General features: G+C 49.5%; 1 protein-coding gene across 4 annotated transcripts in view; it reads left to right on the top strand.

Moving 5' to 3' along the window:
* Nucleotides 1–23,557, top strand: part of RRBP1 (ribosome binding protein 1) — a 67,782-nt gene that overhangs the window by 24,357 nt on the left and 19,868 nt on the right. For all 4 annotated transcript variants that reach the window (XM_024559738.4, XM_024559737.4, XM_024559736.4 and 1 more), the window contains 5 exons: nt 2,442–4,410; nt 14,525–14,673; nt 15,898–16,020; nt 20,263–20,415; nt 21,278–21,396. In XM_024559738.4, the coding sequence (XP_024415506.2) occupies nt 2,463–4,410; nt 14,525–14,673; nt 15,898–16,020; nt 20,263–20,415; nt 21,278–21,396 (2,492 nt within the window). In that variant the 5' untranslated portion in view covers nt 2,442–2,462. The remainder of the gene's footprint in view (nt 1–2,441; nt 4,411–14,524; nt 14,674–15,897; nt 16,021–20,262; nt 20,416–21,277; nt 21,397–23,557) is intronic.

Raw genomic sequence — 23,557 nt, 5'->3', positions numbered from 1 at the left:
AAAGAAAAGAAATAGTATGCTTGTTCTGAGAGGACAGTGATTTTTCTTAGAACCTAATGCTGAGACATTTAAAACAATCCCTCTCCTCTGTTCCTTCTTTAAAATGCCTAAGGTCAAAATTTAGATGTCAAGATTGTATAGAAATTCCTACTCTTGCTTCCCTCTCCCACTCCCTCTGGAAGAGGAATCTCAACTTCTAAGCCACTGACAAGCCTGGACCTGACCTGGATGCTGTGTCTAGAGACTTCAGGGAGTTATGGTAGGGAGGGGTATCCACCTCCCCTGCTCCTCTTCTGCCCCTTTCCACTTTCCCTTACCCACCTGTCACATTCTGTTCACTAATTCCATTGCTGATCCTCTGTAGGGGGCTAGGCTCTATTTCTCACTCCAGTTCACAGGGCTGGGAATGTGATAATAACATCAAAATTAGTTGATATAAGTTGATTGTATCCAAATAAATAAAACCCAGGAGTTCCTCACAGAAGTCAAACCTAGCCTGGCCTCTCAGCCAGGAAAGTGTGGACCAGGCTGCCTCTGACCCTTGGACTTTGGTCCATGGGCAATGAAAAAGGATGGTTTTTCCTCTTGGTTTGGAATGTGTTACCAGGCAAAGGGCCCTCTCTCTGGGGTGAGGATTGGGCCTGATGACACTGTCCTCCCTCCCTCTTTGTAGCCCCCAGATGTGAAATTCCAAACCTGGAGTCTTGTGGGCCTCCCAAGACTGATATCTCCTGCTTCCTAATGTGTGAATTGTGTGTTCCATAACTCTTAAACAGCTATCACTGGCAAAAGACCATTTTCTTTCCTCACCAAATTCTTGGTCAGCTTTCAGACTAGTAATGAAAAGTTTTTCATTCCTGACCCTGGGCAGTTGTATTTAACAGCACTGGGGAATAGGGAGGTGGCAGAGTTGAGATAGCACATCAGACTCTGATAGCACGTCAGGGGCCTTCTGGCCAGAATGCATGTTGCCGAAAGCCTGCAGAAGTGTTTGTTAATGGCAAATGGCACTAGATGTTAGAACTCTGTCCATGAGTTTGGCTAGTAAAAATTCAGAACCAAGACTCAAATACAAGTCAAAGTTTATTTAGAAAGTCACAGAGGTAGAGGAAGTGAGCTGTGGAAGAAATGAGCCAGCTAGGCTACGTGGACTCAGGAAACAAATTCCAGAGCAAAAGAGGGGCCCTTGGACTTAGAAGAAAGAAAGCAAGGGTACATGCCTTCAGGGAAGAAAGGGGGGAGAAAAGGCCTGGCCAGGAGTATGCCTGAGGAAAGAAGAGGGTAGGGAAAAGAGTAGACATGCTTAAGAGAGAGAGCACACGCTGAGTTTTAAGGACTTTTATGGAAGGTCTCTGGAGGATCTCAGTAGAATATTCATCAGCTTTCCAGGTGTGTCTTTTCAGGATCGTGGTCTCTACTGATTGGTCGGCTCCTGGGTGGGGAACATTAGTCATGGCAGCTGGCCCTGGTATCACCGTGCCTGGCCTTGCTGTTTTTCTGGGCCTGGAGCTGAAACACAACTGAGGCCTAGATGTTATCTCTAGTTTGACGAAAACTCTGTCTCTGTGGTCAACAGACCCTAGGCTTTGTTCCTAAGATTATTTGATGCAGGGTCAGAACCTCATTGTCTTGGGGACTTAATGCTTAAGGGAGTGGTCATGCAAGGGCTTGCATGGGAGTCCTGTGAGGCTTTTCTCTGGTCCTCTTGGTTCTCTAAAGGGAGTCTACTGCTTGAGTAGTGATGTGCCAGGGGAGGAAAGGTCAGGGGAGGGTCTGAACCACATGACCAGCTATATGAAATGGGTCACCCTGGGGGCAAGGTCCTACCTTAGGATAGTCTGGTACTAGGCACCTAGGGCTTTCAGTCCTGGTGACCTTTCATACCTGGCTTATCATTCCTACTCTGCTCATGTTTAACTGCCTACTATATTGGGCTCACATGGTATTTTTTAAAGTTTGTCAATTTTACATTAACTAAAAAAGGTTTATGGCCAATCAGGTATAGCTGGTTGACACTAGCTCCCTCTTAGTGGGGCATTTTTACCACAGTCCTCACCACTCCCTATTATTTCGCACCTGGCCTGTGCTTGTGCTCATGTGTGTCTTTAACTCCTGCTATGGGGAATATTTGAATTGTGATCAAGGCTTCTGAGTCTCCAGGGCATCATCATAAGTACAGACCTGCACTCTGACATCTCTCCAGTGTTTTGTATCTGCTGGCACTGAAAAGGACTGCTCATATCTTGCTTAAAAATTGCTCAGTTCTAAGGAGGAGCAGCTAAGAATGTATGACATCAGAGATTGCCTGGATTTGTTTCTTCTTTGACTTTACCAATTTTCAGAATCAATGAAACCTTAAGTTTGGTGGTGGGGGTGGGGATGGGAACTAAATGTCTGTCTTCGTTTCTGCAAAAGGTAATCTATGTGTATGTGTTTGGCAGGTGAACGGAAAGCAAGCCAGAATGGACATTTACGACACTCAAACCTTGGGGGTTGTAGTCTTTGGTGGATTCATGGTTGTTTCCGCCATTGGCATCTTCCTGGTGTCAACCTTCTCCATGAAAGAGACATCATATGAAGAAGCTCTGGCCAATCAGCGCAAGGAAATGGCAAAAACTCATCACCAGAAAGTAGAGAAGAAAAAGAAGGAGAAAACAGTAGAGAAAAAAGGAAAGACCAAGAAAAAGGAAGAGAAACCCAATGGGAAAATACCTGAGCACGAGCCAGCCCCCAACATGACCATCCTCCTCAAAGACCCAGTGAGGGCACCTTCAGTGGCTGTGGCTCCAACCCCAGTCCATCCCCCTGTGGTCATGACCCCTATAGCCACGGTATCAGCCATGCCCCAAGAGAAGCTGGCTTCCTCCCCTAAGGACAAAAAGAAGAAGGAGAAAAAAGTAGCAAAGGTGGAACCAGCAGTCAGTTCTGTAGTGAACTCTATCCAGGTTCTTGCCTCAAAGGCTGCCATCTTGGAAACTGCTCCTAAGGAGGTGCCTATGGTGGTTGTGCCCCCAGTGGGGGCCAAGTCCAGTACCCCAGCCACAAGTACTGTGCAGGGCAAAAAGTCAGAGGGGTCCCAGAACCAGGGAAAAAAGGCAGAAGGGACCCTGAACCAGAGCAAAAAGGTAGAGGGAACTTCCAACCAGGGCAGAAAGGCGGAGGGAACCCCCAACCAGAGTAAAAAGGCAGAAGGGGCCCAAAATCAGGGCAAAAAGGTAGAAGGGGTGTTAAACCAGGGCAGAAAGGCAGAGGGGACCCAGAACCAGGGCAAAAAGGCAGACGGGGCCCAGAACCAGGGCAAAAAGGTCGAGGGGGCCCAGAACCAGGCCAAAAAGACTGAAGGGATCCCCAATCAGAGCAAAAAAGTGGAAGGGATCCAAAATCAAGGTAAAAAAGCAGAGGGGGCTCCCAACCAGGGCAAAAAGGTAGAGGGGAGCCCCAGTCAGGGCAAAAAGGTAGAAATTGTTCATAATCAGAGCAAAAAGGTGGAGGGAATCCCCAACCAGGGTAGAAAGGTAGAGGAAGCTCAGAACCAGGGCAAAAAGGCAGAAGGGGCCCCCAACCAGGGCAAAAAGGCAGAGGGTACCTCCAACCAGGGCAAAAAAGCAGAGGGGCCCCTCAACCAGGGCAAAAAGGCAGAGGGGGCTCCCAACCAGGGCAAAAAGGCAGAGGGGGCTCAGAACCAGGGCAAAAAGGCGGAGGGGGCTCAGAACCAGGGCAAAAAGGCGGAGGGGGCTCAGAACCAGGGCAAAAAGGCGGAGGGGGCTCAGAACCAGGGCAAAAAGGCGGAGGGGGCTCAGAACCAGGGCAAAAAGGCGGAGGGGGCTCAGAACCAGGGCAAAAAGGCGGAGGGGGCTCAGAACCAGGGCAAAAAGGCGGAGGGGGCTCAGAACCAGGGCAAAAAGGCGGAAGGGGCTCAGAACCAGGGCAAAAAGGCGGAGGGGGCTCAGAATCAGGGCAAAAAGGCGGAGGGGGCCCAGAACCAGGGCAAAAAGGCGGAGGGGGCCCAGAATCAGGGCAAAAAGACTGAGGGGGCTCCCAACCAGGGCAAAAAGGTAGAGGGGGCCCAGAATCAGGGCAAAAAAGTTGAGGGGGCTCAGAATCAGGGCAAAAAGGCAGATTCAGTTGCTAATCAGGGCACAAAGGCAGAGGGTATTGCAAACCAGGGGAAAAAAGCAGAGGGAGCCCCTAATCAGGGGAAGAAGGCAGAGGGAACTCCAAATCAGGGCAAAAAGTCAGAAGGGTCCCCCAACCAGGGAAAAAAGGTGGATGCATCTGCCAATCAGAGTAAAAAGTCAGAATCAACTCCTAACCAGAGCAAAAATGCAGATATGGTTCAGAGCCAGGAGGCACCAAAGCAGGAGGCTCCAGTAAAGAAAAAGTCTGGTTCAAAGAAGAAAGGTGAACCTGGTAAGTAGCTTTTATTTCTTTATGACCTTGCAGAGAAAGGCAATCTTTAAATGGCTTATAGAGTCCCTTTGGGGAAGCCATCTGTGTCAGTTAGTTATTGCCTCAAGGCTGCATAACAAACATTTCAGATTTCAGTGGCTTACACCAGCATTTATTCTTGCTCATGCTTCTGTTGAATTGATTAGAAGTTGACTGATGTGTGTTGTCTCAGCTGAGTGGCTCTGTTCACACTGCAGTGCAATTGGGTTTGGCTCCTTGCTGTAGGCTGAGCATAGGTCTCTTCCACATATGTTCATTCTGGGGCTCAGCCTGAGACTTCAGTGACTCTCAGGGCAAAGGCCATTCTCATGGATGATAGAGCTATGAAAGGGCACATTTCCAAATAGCATTCTTGACTAGAGTAAGTCTGTGAGTGAGCTTGAGTCAGGGGACAGCAAATCTTTCTTAAATGTCTGTGTTCTGTGAGTCTGTTCTGTTGCGTACCTCGCCTGGTGTTTTAGCAGCATAGCTTTATTCATTTCTATGTGTTTGTTTAGTCAATAATGGTAGGATGTTTTCAAGGAGCAATGGTTTTCACCCCTGCAAAACCCCTAGTGTCCTGTCTTCCCTAATACCTATCCCAGTTATTTTAATGGGATATATACTATGGAACAGTAATCTCCTATTATTTTTTTAGTTCATATTATATAGAAATTAGACCAGTCGGTTCATATTTCATGTTCACATGTTCGTCACTCATTTGATAGAATAGTCTTATGTTTTCTTTCAAGTCTTTGACTAGTTGACTTGGAAAATGAATTGCATTTGTCTTGATGAGACACCTTAGGGGTTTTGAAATGTTTGGACCTATGCTGGGTACACAGGGTCCTATCTCTTTGGCTGGATTTCCCTTTCTTGCTTCTTTGTGAAGCTATATTACCTTTCTCAGTCATTCTCCCAACATTGTGGGGAGCATTTGCTCAGGCAGCACCCTGCTCCATGTGAAGGGACCCACACTCTATGAGTGGCTTTGGGCTCCTGCTGAGGATCAGGGACCAGCCACCTGTACCCACAGTTCAGGTCATCCTCTTAGCCAATTGAAAGCCCAACCACTCAGCCTCGGCCCTGCCTTCACAGGCTGGAGGGAGGGCACACTGCCCTTGTTTAAGGTGATATTCCACTTGACCTAGGGACAAAGGCATTTTTTTTGTGAAGACAGGGAGGGATGGGATTGAGAACCAACCTGATTTCTGGTTCTCCGACATCAGGTGTGTTCAGAATAGAGCCTTCTCTGTCCTGTGGCCACTATGACCACGTATGGCTTTAGACAGCTGAGATAAGGCATGAAACAGAAAAGTGATGATAATATAGGAAGGAAGGCAAAATAGTATTAATTAGTAGGAGGTAGAGAACCTTGTCAGGAGGAATGTAACCGAACAAAATGGAGGTTTGGCTGTATACCACAACAAAAACTAAACTGGTGAGGCAGGTTCTGGTACAAAAGGAAAGAGGTTTTATTTAGGTGTTGTGCCACCTAAGAGAATGGTGGACTCCCCTCTCAAAGACCATCTCAGTCTTCTTGCTCAAGCCTGAGGTTCTTATAGGGATAGGAAGGGGAGGGCTTTTTTTCCTATCCAATTATCTTTCTAGCTATTGGTGTGCCTGGGGCCCTATCTATTCATCTCTCTAGCTATTGGTGCGCTTGGGCTGAATCCATTCATTTTTCTAGCTTTTGGTGCACTCAGTGTAAGAACCTCCCTCTGCTGCCATCTTGGCTAATGGGGGAGCCTTCCTGGCACTCTGACTGTCTATGGTAACAACCCTCCCCTTCAAAACTCTGGACCTTTGTAATTTTACAAGGGCAAATGGATGAAGGTATCTTCAGTAATTACTTCCTGCTGTTGGAAGGACATAGTCTTACCTATCCCTGGATCCATTTCATGATTTAGCTTTGTTACAGAGTGCAAGAGGCCCACATGAGTGTTTCTAGTGCCCTCTGTCTGACTTGACTGTTCGTGTGGTACTGTGGAAATGGTGATAGTTTCAGGGGAGCATCATAAACGCAGATGTGGAACAAGGAGAACATACTTGCTTATGAAACGAGGCACGGATTCTTGTCTCATGTTTGGAGAAGAGGGAATTTACAGAACCATAGAGAAGTGGAAATTTTCCAGAACTAAAGCTTCTAAGCGTTTGTAGTGCTGGGCAGGCCTCTTCTGGTTCATTCTCTGATAGTTACCTCCGCACTTGTGCATGGTGCTTATTAGGAAAGCAGTGTTTCTTTCACAGGAAGTGTGTGGACGTGGTAGTGGTGGGTTTTTGTTTTTTTTTTTAATTCTATTTTTGTCCTGAGACTTAGTCTTTGCCTGCATTATTATGCTGGCCTGCCTCCCTGCGCCTAGTGTGTGCTAATGGGCCTGTTAGCTTTACACTTTCAGGAGAGCTGTCTGTTTCAGTGCCTGAAAGTAAGTCCAGATTAGCACAGTGTGGGTCTGGGCCCTGGCTTTACAAACCAAAGACGTAGCCTTGGGAAGTACAGGATGCTTGTTCTGGAAACTCTACATTTAAATGGGCTCTAGAACACTGGAGCTTGGTTTGTGTGGTATAGCAGCTGACAAGGCTGAAGCCAGGTGGATTCCTTGGGCATGACCCTCCTTTCTTGGATGGTGGGCTGGCTTTATGCCTGATACCCTCCCTATCTGCAGACACAGGCTGTTTATCTGGGGCTAAAATGCCACAATGACAGGGCCCAGGGGAGCCCAATCACTCCCCAAGAGACACAACTTCTACAACCCCATGATGACCACATTAAACAGACACACACCCATATGGGAGAAAGAGGCCATCTTTGGGGGACAGGACTATGGATAAATCTTAATATCTTCTTTTTACCCTTCTTCATTTCCCAGTTTCCCGTAACATGTTCTGAAACAAAAACTCTGTTATTTGTCTTAGTCAAATAAACAGGCCCTCATTGTACCAAACAGAACTTCTGTCCTTCCAAGCGCTGTGAGGCAGTCCAGCCCTGATCAGAGGCCCCCTGATCATCCTCCAAGCAACGGAAAGAAATCCTCACTCATTTGGGGGGACCACGTGGAAGAAAGAAAGTGGCCAATTTTTCTCAGGCTTATCCCTGTCCTGGGCACCCAGTAGATGATCACAAACTGAACTAAGAAGGGAATTTTCAGGTGGGCCCTGCATTTGCAAAGCTGAATTTGCAAAGTGTCCCAGGGGCCTGGGTGCTCCATGTTGGGCAAGGAAGTTTCAGCAGGCTGCTTCTACCTCTGCCACAGTAGGTGGAAATGCAAATAGGATCATATTGTATAACCTAATCAATGGGGCAGGGTTACTAGAAGTCAAGGGAGATGGAGAAAAATTTTCAGACTTACCAGGAAAACTTTACTCAAGGTGTTTGTAGCTTAGCAGTGGCTTCGTGTGAAAACCGTGTAACTTGATAAAAATGCTACCTGTTCCTTCCTCCTGTTCTACCTCCCCTTCCCCCATGCTGTCCTTTGTGCTCTGGGCTTGCTGTGTCTGAGGCCTGGTGCTGGGTCACCACTGGGAAGGTGACACCCTTGTTCTCAACCAGATGCTTGGTTAGGTGCATGGTTTATGAAGCTCTTCTCCATGGATTTATCCCCTTAACATCTGAAAGGTGGATTGACATTTTTACCTGTTTCACAAAAAGCAGAAACCAAAGCCCAGAAATCAAGTGGCCAGCAAATGGCAAGGCAGGGACCAGAGCTAGAGCCTGGGCCTCTATCTGTAGCACCCCCTTTAGGGCTGAGGAACAGACAGGTGTGTGTTGAGAATAAGTCTGGTAGTCTTTCTTTTGAACTTAACTCAGTTTTTCAGGACCTGAAGCTCTGAAGAAATCTCCGTGGGGCTTTTGAGCCTTTATTCACTTTCTCTTAAGTTCTTCAAATCTAGCTCTTTTTTTCTTTTTAAAAAGAACAAAAGCATCCCCTGGAGAAGCAAGCCAAGTAACAGTGTGGTACTGCCATGTCTTAAAAGAAGCTGTAGATTGTGTTCATGTTTCAGATATAAATTGTGTTTTTTTTTTTTAATTTGTAGAAAAAACAAAAGTGTAATGAGAAAAATAAAGTCATGCAACTTACAGAATTTTTAAAAATTCCATTAGACATCATGAAGAGCACAGTTTCTCAGTTAACAGATTACTTTTTTCTCCAACCAAAGGAAAAGGCCTGATTCAAAGGCCCCATATGGCGTTGCTCTTGACATTATTTACACATCATTCTAGTGCAACTAAAATGCCAGATGTTAGTGTCTATGGCAGTCAAGGGCTGAGTGCACCCAGTCATGCAGGCAGACCAGCCCCTGCACAGTGAGTGCTGGTCTCCGTGGCTGAGCTGGGCTTGGAGTCAGCCGCATACATGCTGCCCAGGGCCTATCTCCACTATGGAGGATGGATGAGGATGGCAGGGACTGCAGCCCCTGCCACTGATGCATTTGAAAGATGTTTCATCAAGGGCCTCATTAGTGTTGCTTTCACACAAGCCCAGGAAGACCCTTCCCTGTCAGTGAACATGTACCTAGTGAGAAGGCCAGTGGCAGTGCTGGCCCAAGTTTTGCTTTTCTAGAGATGGGTGCACCTGCCTACCTGTTTCTGTGATTCGGGAAGACACCCTCTGAACTTGGGGTCTGTAGGAGTCAGGGCCTGTCTTCCATCTCTAAATGGTATGATTGCTTGTGTGGTGCTAGGCTTCAAGAAGGAGCAGGGGAGCCCTTCTTGGGGCCCTGGGGTCTTTGACTGGAGTTTGGCTCAAGTGACTGGGGATGTCAGCCTAGAAGGCACCCTGAGATTGGTGTCTGGCTTTCTTTTGGGGGGGACATGCAAGGCCCCTTGACCTACACTGTTGGGGTTGCCCTGTGCACAGTCCAGAGGCAGCAGCCGTTCCACCTGCATCTGTGTGTCTGAGGCCTTCAGACTGGTCGAGACATTCTCTGACAAAATGAGTGTCTTTGCCATTGGTATTCTCCTCCAATCCCCAAGAGAACAGCCCTGTGGCAGGTCCTGCTGTCAGAGTCACTGCATTGGTACCTGGTCCTCTATCTCCACAGCTTGGTTTCCTAAATACTCTCAGGCCTAGTCCATGGTCCTGGGCTCTTCCCTGATCTACCTGTTGCCAACCTTGTTTCCTTAGGGGTGCTGGAATAATTTTCCCAAAATGCAAACGTTGCTCACTTCTAGGCTTTGCTCCTTGCCTGTGGAATAAATCCCAGACTCCTGGGGCCTGTGAAGGCTTGGATGTACTCTGGCCTCACTTCCCTCGCTCTGACTAGCAAGGCCCCTTGCAAGCCTCAGTGCCTGTCCTGTGCTGCTCCCCTTGCTGAAACCCCAGCCCTTGCCTTCTCCATATCCAGTAGTATTTTGCTTAAGTATCCCGTTTAAATGTTATTGTGGTGTTGCTGCCATAGTTGCTTCTGCAGTGATGCCCACAGTCCCCCGGTTCCCTCTGTGTGGCTCTGTTATGTATTTGTCTCCTCCATTTCCTCCATCACCTCCGCCTAGGTTAGCTGGCACTTCACCCCTAACTTATCTTTCCAGGCCTAGCCTTTTGTAGACTGCCAGGTATACAGTAGGTCCATACTATGTGTGTGGAGACCACCTGGACCTACCTGCCTTAGGCACAACTGCCAGTCACCTGAAACAACAGCTGGAGTTGAGCTGGAGCCAACAAAGCTGTGGCAATAATTTCTTTCCGTTGGTCATCAGCTGTCTGGAGCTCCAGAGGCACTTCCTGGAGCAGAGCAGTACTGATGTCCTCCCTGTTGGTTGAGTAAGCTGGGCTGAATGGTGCCACAGTGTTCAGGAACTGGAACCGGGGCATGGAGGCGTGATGCTGAAACAGTGCTGAGCTGTGGAACCCCATGGATCCCCTTTGGCTGGAACCTGGCCACTGAGGATCCTGGTAATGATGTAGGCAGAGAGAACTCTCCCCGAAGGACCCCAGTTGACAGTAAGAAAGAGATTCCTGAGTGCCTTTTTTTTTTCTTTTTTCTTTTTTTGCAAGACAAGTTTAATTTTAGGTGATTAAGACTCCCAATGTGGTTGTGAAAGGCAGCATAGTTTTGGAATTTGAAGCGTTATGCACATTATCTGAGTTCTGTGTGTTTCTTGGCTGAGAGCCCAGGGAGGCAGAGGGCTCTTCACCTACCTATGTGTTCTGCCCCTTCAACCTCCTGAGTGAGGACAGTGGCAAAGCGGGAGCCAGCTTGTGGTGCTCTGTCCACAGAGGGCTGGCCCCTGCACACCACTTTTGTATAACTTCTATTCCATTGGTAGGAGTAGGAGAAAAGGCAGAATTGCTTCAGCTACCCTGAGCCCCTGCCTAGGGGCACTGTCTGTTTGGGGAAGGGTCAGGGTCTGGGATTCTCCTGTGATTAGGGCTTGAAGGTGGCCCTGTGGGTAGATTCTGTGGTACTTTTCCCTGTGCTAAGCATTGTTCAAGCACATTGCAGTGAGGCTGTGAGAGAGGAACAATTAACTACCCCCATTTCACATATGAGGAAACAAGCAAAGAGAGATGAAGCCACTTGTCTAGGATGGGCCTGCAGGAAGAAGTGAGCTGGAATTCGAGCCCAGGCCACCAAGGGCCTTGTTCTGACCATGATGTCTGTACCAAAGGGCAGAGGTAACCTAAAGGCTGGACCTGACCCATAAATGTGTTTGTTCAGCCTCACAGTGGTTTTCTCTATCTATTTTTAATTGAGTTGACTGTCAGCACAAAGGTCAGGAGATAGCATATAAAAATTTCTTGTCCCGCTCTCCTAAAACAAGTCCACAACACTGAGGCTTCTGGTTCAGACCATAGGAACATGCCTGTGGCCACCTCACTCCAAAGAGGCTTCCCCCTGAGCCCAGGTCTGTCCAGTCCCTGCCAGACAGGAGTCTGGATTACTCCAGAGCCATGGGACACTGGCCCTTCCTCTTTACTCTGCTCTCCTGCTGCCTCATTTCTTCCTCAGGCCTCCCTGTCCTGTTCCTGGTATTTTAAGGTAGGCAAAATTAGCCACAAGAGCAGGCCCTCGGTGAGCTGATTGCACTAGATTTCACTGCCTCACGATTTTTATGAAGTCTGTGGTTTAACAGATTAGATGTTGAATCTTTGACAAATTTATTTTGGTGCCTTAAGATTTCACAATACCAAGGATTATTTCTAGTCTTCCAAGTATTTGCTAGAGACTTGGGGGATGTGCCAACACATAGCGTGCCCGTTTCCCAGTCATGGGTCCCTCATCAATGTGGGCTTAGTGCCGCTGATGTGGCGAGAGGATCTCGAAATGTGACCCCACAGAGGTACAGAGTTCTGGTTCCTACTTCTAAGTCCTTTTTTCTTTCAGTTATACATCCCTTATTTGGGAAGCGTAGAGACAGCACCATTCTTACCTAAAAGACTTAATGAAAAAATGTAAAGTTATGGCTCTGTTAAAATCATGTAAAAGATAGTGTTTGTGTGAGGTTGGAGAAGGCCATGACAGTTTCTGGGAGGGGAGCAGGCAGGTGGAATTAAGTTTTGCTGTACATAGCTTTGGATTGTTTCACTTGTTACAAATTTTTATTACTTAATTCATTAATATATAATAAAATTTAATATAATTACATTATAACATTTTGTTAAAGGTGTATTAGAATGACACTGTCACAGAACACTCTCAGAAATGGTTTATGGTCAGGGTGTCGAGACCTCCAGGAGGGAATGAACATTTGTTGAGACTACTGGGTGATGGCTGTGACGGAAATGACATTTCACAGGGAAGTGCTGTTGCATTACCTTGATGTCCCCTTCATCCCAGCATGGCAGTAGGGGCCTTAGGGACCTACAAGGATGGTCTTCAAGGAGAGCCTTCAGGAGAGGCCTCAGCCTCTGGTCACTCTGAAGCCCCTGCGGGGATAGGGGCTGCCAGAGGACTTCAGCAGGGAGCGCCTTGGGGGTCCCCAGGGCTGGAAAGGAGCAGACTGTCCTGTCCAATGGAAACATAGTGTATGCCACAGATGGAATTTAAACCTTCCTAGTAGCCACATTTAAAAAGGCAAACAAATGGAATTCATTTGCTTTTAACCGAGTTTACCCCAAATATTATAATTTCAACATACAATCAAAAGAAAAAATTATGAAAGATTTTACATTTTTTATACATTTTTGAAATCCAGAGTGTACCCCCACTTGTAACACACCTCAGTTCATACTACCACGTTTCAGGTGCCCAGTAGCCCCATATGGCTGGTGGTCAGTGTACCAGGCAGTACAGGAGTAGACCTTCCTGAGTGAGAACAGGAAATTGTCTGTGTAGTGATTAGCTTCAGGGAGGCTGTCTCGCCCAGTCTTACTCCAGGGGTATCTTTGAAACAAGTGGTCCTCCTCCTTCTGGAAAACCCTGGCAGCAGATGTCTGTGTACAGGCTGAGGGAGGAAAGCAGGAAGTCTATAACCCAAAATGCTAACAGTGGGTTTTTTTCCAGATAGTGAACTAGAGAGTGTTTTGTTTTTTTTTTTTCTTTTGGCTTAGCTGTACTCAGAACTTTTTCTAGTGTTCATAGGTTTACCATTAACATTTTTTGCTATTTTATATATATATTTCAATGAAAAGACAAGGCTGAAGGGGACATGCTTCCTTCCCTCATGCACTCACCCATATTCATGACACTCTTCAGCTCTTAGGCCTTTAATGTCACTGTGGTTATTTCTAATCTCAAGGTTCACCTAGGTAAGAAGCTCTAAAATAAAGGTGCTCGTAGCAACCATCTCACTCCTGACCCACAGTCCCCTTATTAAGGTATCGTGCTAACTGCGTGACTTGTGATGAAAATATTGTGACTAGTTAGTGAAAATATTGTGACAAGCCAGTGAATTGAGAGTTGCTATGGAAGCCTTCCCCATTCATTGTCCTCAGTGAGATGGGCTTAGCTGAAGGGGCCACTGTAGGTCAGCCTGTTTCCTTGGTTTCAGCTCATTTTTGGCCTGTCATTCAACCATGGGGCAGATTTGAGCCTCAGCATAAGTATTGCCCAGGCATTTTAGGCAGGGATCCTGCCAGACGGACATCTCAGTTTCTCCTTTCTTGCTTTGAGAGCCTACAACGAGAGCTAAGTTTTTTTGGGGGGTGACATCAGGAGTGTTTCAGAGGTGACAGTGGGTTTTTGGCAAATGGCTCTGCCTCCTCCAGAGGTCATTAATGGCCTAAGGAATGGGCAGGCCTGTTCCTGAAGAACCCAGTCTGGCCTTCCTTTTCCTACAATGTGCCTAAGCTTCCTCCAGGGAGAGCTGGACATTGTGTTTAAACCTGGATGTGTGGGAGGCAGCTTCCTTTTCCCTAGAGCATCAGAGAAGCAGCAATCTTGGGGACATGGGCCTTTTGCTTTCCATGCTTCTCCTGTGACTGCAGGGGTGTGGCTGTAGGTGTCTGTGTTTGTGGGAAATGACAGGCTCATTGCTCAGTCAGGACCCACAGGCCATAGGGCTTGGTCATGTAGGGACCTACTGGGCTGTTTGAGAAAAGAAGGAAAAAAGAAGGATCCTGCCTGAGAAAAAAGGGAAAAGCCCCCATCGTCTTGATTAGTTCTGCTCATTTTGATGACAAGAGTAGGGAGGATCACCCCCAACTCAGGAACCCCCCACCTTTCTTTACCTGGGTACCCCCTTTGGCTGTCTTTGGGCAGTCAGGAGGGTGGTTCAGGGACCTCAGTTATTCCATTTCTGAGCACAGACTGTCCCCAACTGATGATGGTTCCACCTGTTGTCTTTCAACTTTACGATGATTCAGAGCAATATGCATAATGAATTGCATGAGATATTCAACACTTTATTATAAAACAACTATGTGTTCAATGACTTTGCCCTACTGTAGGCTAATGTAAGTGTTCTGAGCACGTTTAAGGTAGGCTACGCTAAGCTGTGATGTTCATTAGGTTAGGTGTATTGAGTGCATTTTTGACTTAGACATTTTCAACTTATGATGAGTTTGTTGGGATGTAAACCCATTGTAAGTCAAGGAGCCATACCCCAGGCAACTGGACAGAGTGCTCGGCTCTGACTGGTGCCTGCTGCTTTGGGGTGGGATGGGCTTGGTTGCTCATGTCTGTGTGTAAGTCCCTGATCCTTCCGTCTGCACAGGGCCCCCGGACACTGACAGTCCTCTCTACCTCCCCTACAAGACACTGGTCTCCACGGTTGGAAGCATGGTGTTCAGTGAGGGTGAGGCCCAGCGGCTCATTGAGATCCTGTCTGAGAAGGCTGGTGTCATTCAAGATACTTGGCATAAGGTGAGCTCATCCTCCCCCACCCACATTCAGTGGTCTCTGCAGCTGGCCTGAGTGGTTGTCCCTTCCCCCTCCCTCTCAGGGACTGTGAGTTGTGGTGGTTACCTGGTCCTGGGGCCGGCCACACCTGGCTTGCCAAGCTGCACAGGGAACAGCCTCCACATAATTTTCTTGGCAGAACCCTGCCACCCTTTCTTAAGCAGAGGCTGCATAAATGACCCTGCAGATCCTTTGACTTCTGCCACAGCCCAGCCATGGCCAAGCCACTGAAACACAAAGAGCCAGAACAGCTCTGAGTTACAGGGAGCCTAGGATTAGAACACGGGAGCTGGGGCCTGGCTGGTTTGTGGCCAGGGCTCCGGTGTGTAGGGATACACTGAGTAAGGGAACCCTGTGATGGGCCCAAAAGCACCTTCCCTCCTGCTTTTGGCTAGTTCAGAGGCTGGCACCCACCCTCTGGTACTTTAGCTAATGAGCTGCTGCCAGGAAGTGCTGTTTATTTGACCCACAATCAGAAGTAGAAGTGTAGGTAATTTTGATAAAGAATTTTGTGGCAACTTAGTAGTTAGAGATGTTGAGGAGTATACTGAGAGGCTAATGGGGGTTCCTTCCCTCTTGGCCCTTGCTGAGCTGTGACGTGTCATGTAGTCTCAGGGAACTGCTTACTCAGCATGGGGGTGGGGAGGTGGCGGTGGCAGGAGGTGTCCTGGATGTGAGTGGCTAGAGAAGGTCAGGATGACCACTCTGCTCAAAGGAGAGGCCTGGACTCAACTTAGGCTTCTGTCCCCAGAATATACTTTCCCTCCCATGGCTTTTGTGATTCTGCCAGTGGCTATGGGCTACACACAGCATCTAAGGGGTGGGCACTGAACCAGAAACAATGGCCAGTGCCCCTCAGTGGGGCAGGAAGTGGCCCTGACTAACATTGACTCGAGTTAATGGGAAACACCACGCTCCTAAAAACTACCTCAAAGATCTAGCACTTTTGCCAGACAGCTTCTGTACACAGGGGTTCTGGAGGCCCTGCAGACTGGGTTGCTAAGGCAGGGGTGCTTTCCCCCAGAAGTGTTTGGAGTCAGCACGGCACCTGCTCATCTTGAAGTTTCTGTTCCCACTTCATGAGGACACTGCTCTTTTCCTGGGTCAAAGTCTGATTGCTGGGTTGGGGGGAACAAGCCAAGTGTCTGTTTGTGCCCTCTGTTAACATGGCTCTGTGGACATTTCTAGGCCACTCAGAAGGGTGACCCTGTGGCGATTCTGAAACGCCAGCTGGAAGAGAAGGAAAAGCTGCTGGCCACAGAGCAGGAAGATGCAGCTGTTGCCAAGAGCAAACTAAGGGAACTCAATAAGGTATGGCTGAGCGCATGCCCCGTCCCCAGAGCCCCTGGATTGTGGGGTCAACCTCCCTACTGCAGCTCCTCGATCGGGCCTGTCTATTCTAACTGCCTATCAAACCAGGGCTCATGGCAACTGTGTGAAGCCTGAGGCCTGCCTAGCAGCCCCTGTGGAGCTCTGTGGGGTGGCGGCTCCCTTCTCAGAACTAAGAATGCAGGAATGTTAAGTAGGGTTAGGGCCCTCAGTGTGTGGTGGGGTGGACCATAATGTCACTGGCCTGTCCCACAGTGATGGGCCATTGTTTTAGAGACTACACCCTGAAAGGAGGATGGGTACAGTTGATCCACAATTGTTTTCTTGGGAATTAGAGGAAAAATTCGTGGGAAGGTGGGTGAAGGGGCTTCTTTTCTCTGTTTCCTGATGTCTGAGAAGCTATCCTGCAGGGAAAGCCTGGCTTCTCGTGTCAGCTGATGGCTTGGTGTGTAACATCTGTACTCAGTGAACAACAGTTGGAGAAGCCAGGACACGTACACAAAGGGCTGTTCTCCCCCTGCCAGAACTCACTGGGGCTTCTCCTCCCTGCTCCTTCTGAGGAGAAAGCTGTGGTGCCCCAACCCAGGGGCTAGCCAAGAGCAATGCTGAGCATTGTTCTTGCCCTCTCCCTGTTTACCTGCCTCTCTGCTGGTGCAGTGGGTACAGGGGGCAGCTTGAGCCTTAGAATGCCCCACAGTGTCTGGTCTGCAGCCTGTCCTCTGGGCATCTCCATCTGCTCATTTGAGAAGAATCGGAAATGAGAGCCTGAGCTTCTGTCTTACATCAGAGGGATGCAGCTGCAAGCCAAATGGGAACGTTTGTTTGGTAGGGGATAGCAGTAGAAGATGAGCCTTTGACTTCTTACACTTGGTTAATGATCTGCCCAGGAGAAGGAAAGAAAAAGGCAGTTCTCTGTAGCCTTTAGTAGAATTTGGTAGCTCTGCCCAGGGAGAGGAGGGCTCTCTCTCAAGACTTTCCACATGTGGCCTTCACTTGAGTCCATCTTGGGTTGTTAAATGCAAGGTGGCTCTAGCCATTTGCCCTGCTTCCATTTGCCAGTTGAGCATGTCTCTTCCTGGTTGATGTGCCATGTTGTGCCCTAGGCCAGGAGCAATTATACCATGGAAGTGGACCTGCACTAGCAATCAGAACCCTCCTTCCTAAAAACCAGCTGACCAGCACACTGCTGGTTAAGAGTCTGTGGTTTCAGGACCATTCTTTCATATCCTCTTTCTGGACAAACTGAGAACTTGTTGGTACCCCCAAAATAAAGTGAGAAGAAACAGGAGTGAGTGTTCTCATAGCTGGCTGGCCATGTGGTTGCCTGGCTAGTTGCTTGTGCTCGCCACCTTGAATTTGGATGGGCTGCAGGTAAGATGAGTGAATAAAAGCATCGATGACAGTGATGCTGGCTTCTCTCTTCCCCATTGCTGGTGTCTTCCAGCCACTGTGGGCAAGTGCTCCCTGCAGGAGGAGGTCCCTTAGACACTGCCCCTTGTGTGGGACACTTTAACTGTTCTCCCTCTGTGGTGGCTGCTTTACGGGATTTCCAAAATCACAGTGGCAGCTAATCTACAGACACTCTCCTCAGGTCTAGCCCTCCTCTTGTAGATCTCCCTGGCTGCCCGTGAGGGCACCAGCTGTAGGAGTTAATCACAGGCCTAGGCACCCCGAGACCCCTGAGCCTTCTGAGAGTCTTCTGGGCCCTCTGCATGGGTTTGAGGAACGATGCATGGTTCTGGGACAGCCCTTCTGGAAAACCATCTTTCTGGCTGTTGTCTTCTTAGGCACCAGGTGCCCTGTCACGGTGTGTCTATCCTGAGGCAAAGCTCTGGACTAGATCCCATCCTGTGTTTGTTCGACCTGGGAGATTGGGGTTTAACTTCATGCAGTCAAGGAGTCCCTTAGGGTGGAGTGTGCTCCCAAGGGTGGGGTGGAAGACATTCTTGGTGGTAGACCTTTTTAATTGGAGCCGCCTACTGTCCATGCCTCAGCAGGCCTTGAAAGCCCACACTAAGCAGGGCCTATTCTTGGACTGGAGAGCAGAGTGCCACTGGCATGCCTTTCAAGAAAATGAATGTGACCCTTGCAACTGAATTAAGAATTTGACAAGCAAGAAGAATCCTGGGATTCTGAGCTCTTAAAAGAAAAAGAAGCCAAGGAGAGCTAAGCAAATGCCCTGAGGAAAAGCTGGTCTTCCTCTGCCCTTTAAAAAAGCCCAGAGTTGAAAGGAAGGGAAATCCCATTGAATTCTGGTGGCCTTGGGATCCTGTTCCCAATTGGTTGCCAGCTTTATGCCCTGAGCCCAGCTGGATACCCAGAACTGCGTGAGTCCTTTCCAGGGTGGGGAAGGCTGTCCCTAGACAGACACTCAGTGCCAGTCTCTGGGTGTCTATTAGCCAGCAGAGGTGGGCAGAGGGTGACCCACATGTAGCTGCACTACTTGCTGCTGGTGTGGCTCTGGGCACTCCAGGGTCTCTCTAAGCTTTGGTTTCTTCTTTCAAGCCTGGATCCTGTTCTAAAAGGAGGGTCTCCCTGCGTTGCTAGTATGTGTTTTGCTGGTGGGGCTGACAGGGCATGTGTTTAGAAGAAGCTTGGTGAAACTTGGAATTCCTGCTAAATTGCCCCATCCTGCTTCTTTGGAGGTACCAGGACAGCCAGAGGAGTGAGGCATCTTGTCATTTCTCCCACTTTCTGAGACCCTTTTGGACTCACACAGCCCTGGGTTCTAGACCACCTCTGCCACATACAGTTGCTCCCCTGCCTGAGACAGATCTCTTTCCCAAGGCTCAGTGACCTCAGCTTTAAACTGGGGATCAATCCTCATCGTACTGAGAGAGTCAAGGGAGACACCTGCTTGTCCCAGAGGGGGCATACGGCATCAGCCACCCGTCCCATTTCTGTGGATAATCAGTGAAGTGTTTCTGAGCTGGGACATCATGCTCCTGTGTGCTTTCACCCTGGGTGAAGCCAGGAGAAGGATTGTCTTTGAAAAGCAGGACCAATGGGTCCCAGGTGGTCCAAAGCAGGGGTCCCCAACCCTTGGGCCATGGACTGGTACCAGTCTGTGGCCTGTTAGGAACTGGGCCACGCAGCAGGAGGTGAGCAATGGGTGAGCATTTGAAGCTTCGCTTGAATTACCGCCTGAGCTCGGCCCACCGCCCACACCAACCCTTCTGTGGAAAGATTGTCTTCCATGAAACCAGTCTCTGGTGCCAGAAAGGTTGGGGACCACTGGTTCAAAGGAATGCCAGGCACACAGAGCAGCTCTGGCACCCAGTGGCAACCGTGATGCTCCCAGCTCCTCTCTTGGCCTCCAGTTCTCTCCCATCTTGGTCAGGAGGGACACTTTGGTCCTTTGGGGTGGGTCTCCCTGTAGCCCTAGCCTGGAGAGGGAGAGGATTTCTCACTCTGATTCATTGCCCAGGATGGAAAAGGGGCAAAGCCTTGAGTCTCCTGGGACACTTGCATCCCAGTCACCCAGGCCAACTAGGCCACACCAAGTAGTTGCCGTCCTAGATGGAGAACATCTGCTCGCACTGTGATTCCCTGCTTCCATAAGGCTTACATCCACTGCCATTCCTTCTGGGATGACACAGATCCCAGCCAGCTTTTCTCCCTCCGCCTGTGCTTCCCACCCTGTGTTCTGCCTCCACCAAAGCCTTGGAGTTCCCAGGCCCAGCATCCTGTGTTCATCATGGCATCCAACACTGCTGAGAGTAGTCACTCCCTGGCCTAGGGTAGAGGACTATGGGGCTGACCCCCTAGTCATGTCCCTACCTCAGCCATAAAAACCTACAGCTTTGTCAGTCCTGACAAAGGTACTCAAGTAGAGGTAGGGGTTCTGGGGCGTGGGTGTCAGAGACAGAGCCAAGTGCAGTATTATAATCCTAGCAGGACTGAGCCTGTGTCTGGGGAGCCCAGGGACAGCATGCTGTGTTTACTTAGCTGCTTTCTGTGTCTACCACTTCCATTGTAGCCAAGGCCTGACATCCAGCCCTTAACTGGTCAGGCCAGCAGGGCTTTCTGGGGACCTTTTGTCTGCTGCTTGCTGTTTGCTGTGGCTGGTGTGGATCTGTCTGAGTACTCAGGAAGAGGGGTCTTGTGGCTCTTCTCTGAAGCTCTTCCCAGCCCCAGCTGATGCTCTGGGTTCTGATGATCTTGGTCCCATCTGGTAAGCTGCTGCCCCTGCCTAACTAGCTCTCTGCCCTTTGTTTTCTCCAGGAGCTGGCAGCAGAAAAGGCCAAGGCAGCAGCTGGGGAGGCCAAAGTGAAAAAGCAGCTGGTGGCCAGGGAGCAGGAGATTGTGGCCGTGCAGGCCCGAATGCAGGCCAGCTACCGGGAGCATGTGAAGGAAGTTCAACAGCTGCAGGGCAAGGTGGGCAGGGGCAGTGGGGGCACAGTCGGGCCCAGGGAGGGCGGGAGTGGTTCCCAAAGGGCAGTTCCAGATGCCCTCAGGGATGACGGTGGGGTGGGGTATGCAGAATCTGGTTCGTTTTTGGAGGAAACAGCTGTTGTATCTAGCCAGATACTGGCAGACAGCCTACCATGTGCGTTCAATGTTACTAACCAGGAAGATGTAACATACATTGTAAAGAGCACTTTTTGACAATAGTGTGGTCCCAAGTGGCTAGTCCTGTGTCCCATATCCTGGGTGCCTGTGGGTCAAGTTCTCAGCCTTCATGTGACCCTAGAGTAATGCTGGCTCTGCCTTTTCCACTTGAGGTTGAGAAGATCACCTAAAGCAAAAGGCCTAAAAACTGGATGGCTCTGGAATGGGGTCAGGGGAAGGCCTGTACAGCTTGGCCTGCGTAGTAAGAACCTTAGGCCTCATCTGCTCTGCTTAGGGTGGACCACAGGAGGCCAGAGGGCAGGAACTGAGGCTCCCATGGGTTAGTTATAGGCTGTGGTCGTGGCTATCTCAGACCTAGGAGGCGGAGTGTGTGGAGCATGTCTGGAACTCTGAGCTAAGAACTTTGCCACCTGGATGGAGGCCATAAGCTGGAAGGCAGAGGAGTGAGGAGGTGTGTGGCTAGGGTTCACTGTTGGCCCCAAGCTCCTGTTGCTGGAGCTGTTCAGTTTTCAGACTTCTTGTTCTTAGAGGTCCTCCCCACCTTGTGTGGAGAAACAGAGCCCTTGGGGGTTTGGTCTGCAGGCTGTGATCTCACTAACTTTTCTCCAGAAGTCAGCTCTCTCTGTAAGGCCAAGCGGTACTCTGATACCCCATCAATGATTTTCAGATCCGGACTCTTCAGGAGCAGCTGGAGAATGGCCCTAACACACAGCTGGCCCGTCTGCAGCAGGAGAACTCCATCCTGAGGGACGCCTTGAACCAAGCCACAAGCCAGGTGGAGAGCAAGTAAGCTCAGTGCTCCCAGTCAGACTCTGTGACAGCACAGTCTAGGGGACTCCGGAGCTGGGGAGGGTCCCCAACGCTCTTGCAAGGCTGCAGTGGGTGCACTCTAGTTTCTTACTGGATCTGGGGCTGGCTGTGCACTTCTGCACCTCCACATTTGGTGCTCCATTTTGATCCTCCATCTCTTGTCTGGTTCTGAGCAGTTGAGCCTTCCAGTGCATGGCTGGCATCCTCTCACGTGGTCAGGCTGCAGGGAAAGGTGAGCTCATGCCCATGCCCATATGATCAAGTGCCCCTCAGGTCCTGGCTATGGCCAGCATATGCTTTTCCTGGGTGAGCAGATACTTTTTCCATGTCTGTTTTTCACAATGTCCTGGTTTGAGGCTTTCAAAAACCCCTAATTGTGGCCCAGAGTATCAAGGCCAAGTGGATTGTCTAAGATCAGAGTGTGATGGGGTGTAGGGCCTGAGTGTCTTGATTCTCCACTGGGGATGAGGTCTCCTGTGCTGGTGGGACTGTGCTTTAATGCATTGGTGATAAGTACTGTTTCACAGCACACCAGCCCAGACTGCTAAGCAGAGTTCTTGATCTCAGTGTTGCCTCTTTGGACCTGAAGTTCTAGGAAGTGCACAGCAAGTGGGCTGATCCCAGAGGGCAGCATGGAGCTTCACCATGTTCAGGACGCCTTGGCATTCTTTTGATTCTCTAGTTTGAGCTTTATGGTCTCAACAGGCTGGGCTGGAGGAAACCCCCCTGCATTTTCTTTTCATTCACATTTCTTTGCCTTCTCTTGGCCTGAAGCATCCTGAAGGGACTTTCTGGGGATCTGCATTATCTCCAGAACATCTCCCTATGCCAAGAGAACTGACTTAGGCAGAGAATATAGGCACCCGAGTGTGCTTTAGCTGGAAGTCAAGGGGATAATGTTGGTCCAGGATCTAGGCCAGGGAGGGAAATCAGTGCCCACACCTCTGTTTTGCTGGTGGCCCTTTTGGCATGGAGTGAGACCTGAAGGCCACCTTTCCCAGGCTGGTCTGTTCTCTCTAGAGGTTCTCTCTGGCTGTATGTGGGCATACATCTTCATCTCCATCCTGGCCTGTTGTTTGGGTTGGAGGTCTGTGGCGATGTCTTCTCAGTAGCCATTAGCAGAAGGTGAACGTGGGGATGGAGAAACGCTCTGGCTTTCCCTGTCACATATTTGCTGTGGTTTCCCTCCTGGGGAACGCTTCAAAGCATGGAGACCTGGCAGCCGCTGACCCTGTCAGTCTGTGGAAACTCTGTCCATGTGGAATGGGTATTCCCAGGCCCCTCCCAGAGCTTCAAATCAGTCCCGGTGGGCCTCCCACCCAGACTCTCATCTCCCTCCCAGGGTGCTGAGCCTGGCCTGTCCTCTGAGCTCTGCAGTCTTGAATCTTGGTACTGTAAAGCAGAAACTGACAGCCCTGCAGAGGGCTCTGGATGGCCTCCTTGGTGCAGATGAGGAAATCCAAGTTCAGAGGTGGGACTCCCCCTTAGCTCCCAGCACCAGACAGAGCTGGTCTTGGCCAGGCTTCCTGCCTCCCAGAGTTGTGGGCAGTCTTGTCTGTCCCTTTCATCTTGTCTGGTGCTGTTCCTTGGCTGGGCCATCAGTCCTGTCCTGGAGAGAGGTGTTTAGTGAAGGAGGCATGCTGAGTACACTAGAAAAGGCAGTTGAGCTGCCCCTCTTTTCCTGTCAAGCAAGTCTTCTTCCCTCCCTCCTGAACTTCTCCCTGGTCCTGAGATCCACCTTCTCTGCAGTGGTGAGGGCTATGTTTTGTAAAGTGCCTCAGCCTTCTGCTTTGTGTGGCCTCGAGTGAAACAAGGCACGTGGACATCTCCAACGGACTACTGCCCCCGGCCCTGCAGGGGTGTTGAAGCAAGGCAATCTGCATCCCAGGGTTTGTTTGGACCCTGGTTGGCAATGAGGAAAAGAGTGTCTTGCCTTCTTTCTATCTGAATTTCCAGATGCCTGGGAGGGGCACCCATGGGATATTTTAGTGCACATTTTGCTCTTTGCTGTCTCTGGCCCAGGCACCTGGCTGATAATGCAAGAGGGGCTTTGATAGTAGTTCCAAGACTTGTATAACTACTTAGGAAAGAGCAGGTGCCCCAGTGGGACAGCTCATATCATGGTCCCAGTCAGCCA

Source organism: Desmodus rotundus, chromosome 6, assembly GCF_022682495.2.
Source record: "Desmodus rotundus isolate HL8 chromosome 6, HLdesRot8A.1, whole genome shotgun sequence".
NCBI lineage: Eukaryota > Metazoa > Chordata > Mammalia > Chiroptera > Phyllostomidae > Desmodus > Desmodus rotundus.
The sequence above is the reverse complement of the archived record's forward strand: the minus strand, read 5'-3'. Positions and strand labels throughout refer to the sequence as shown.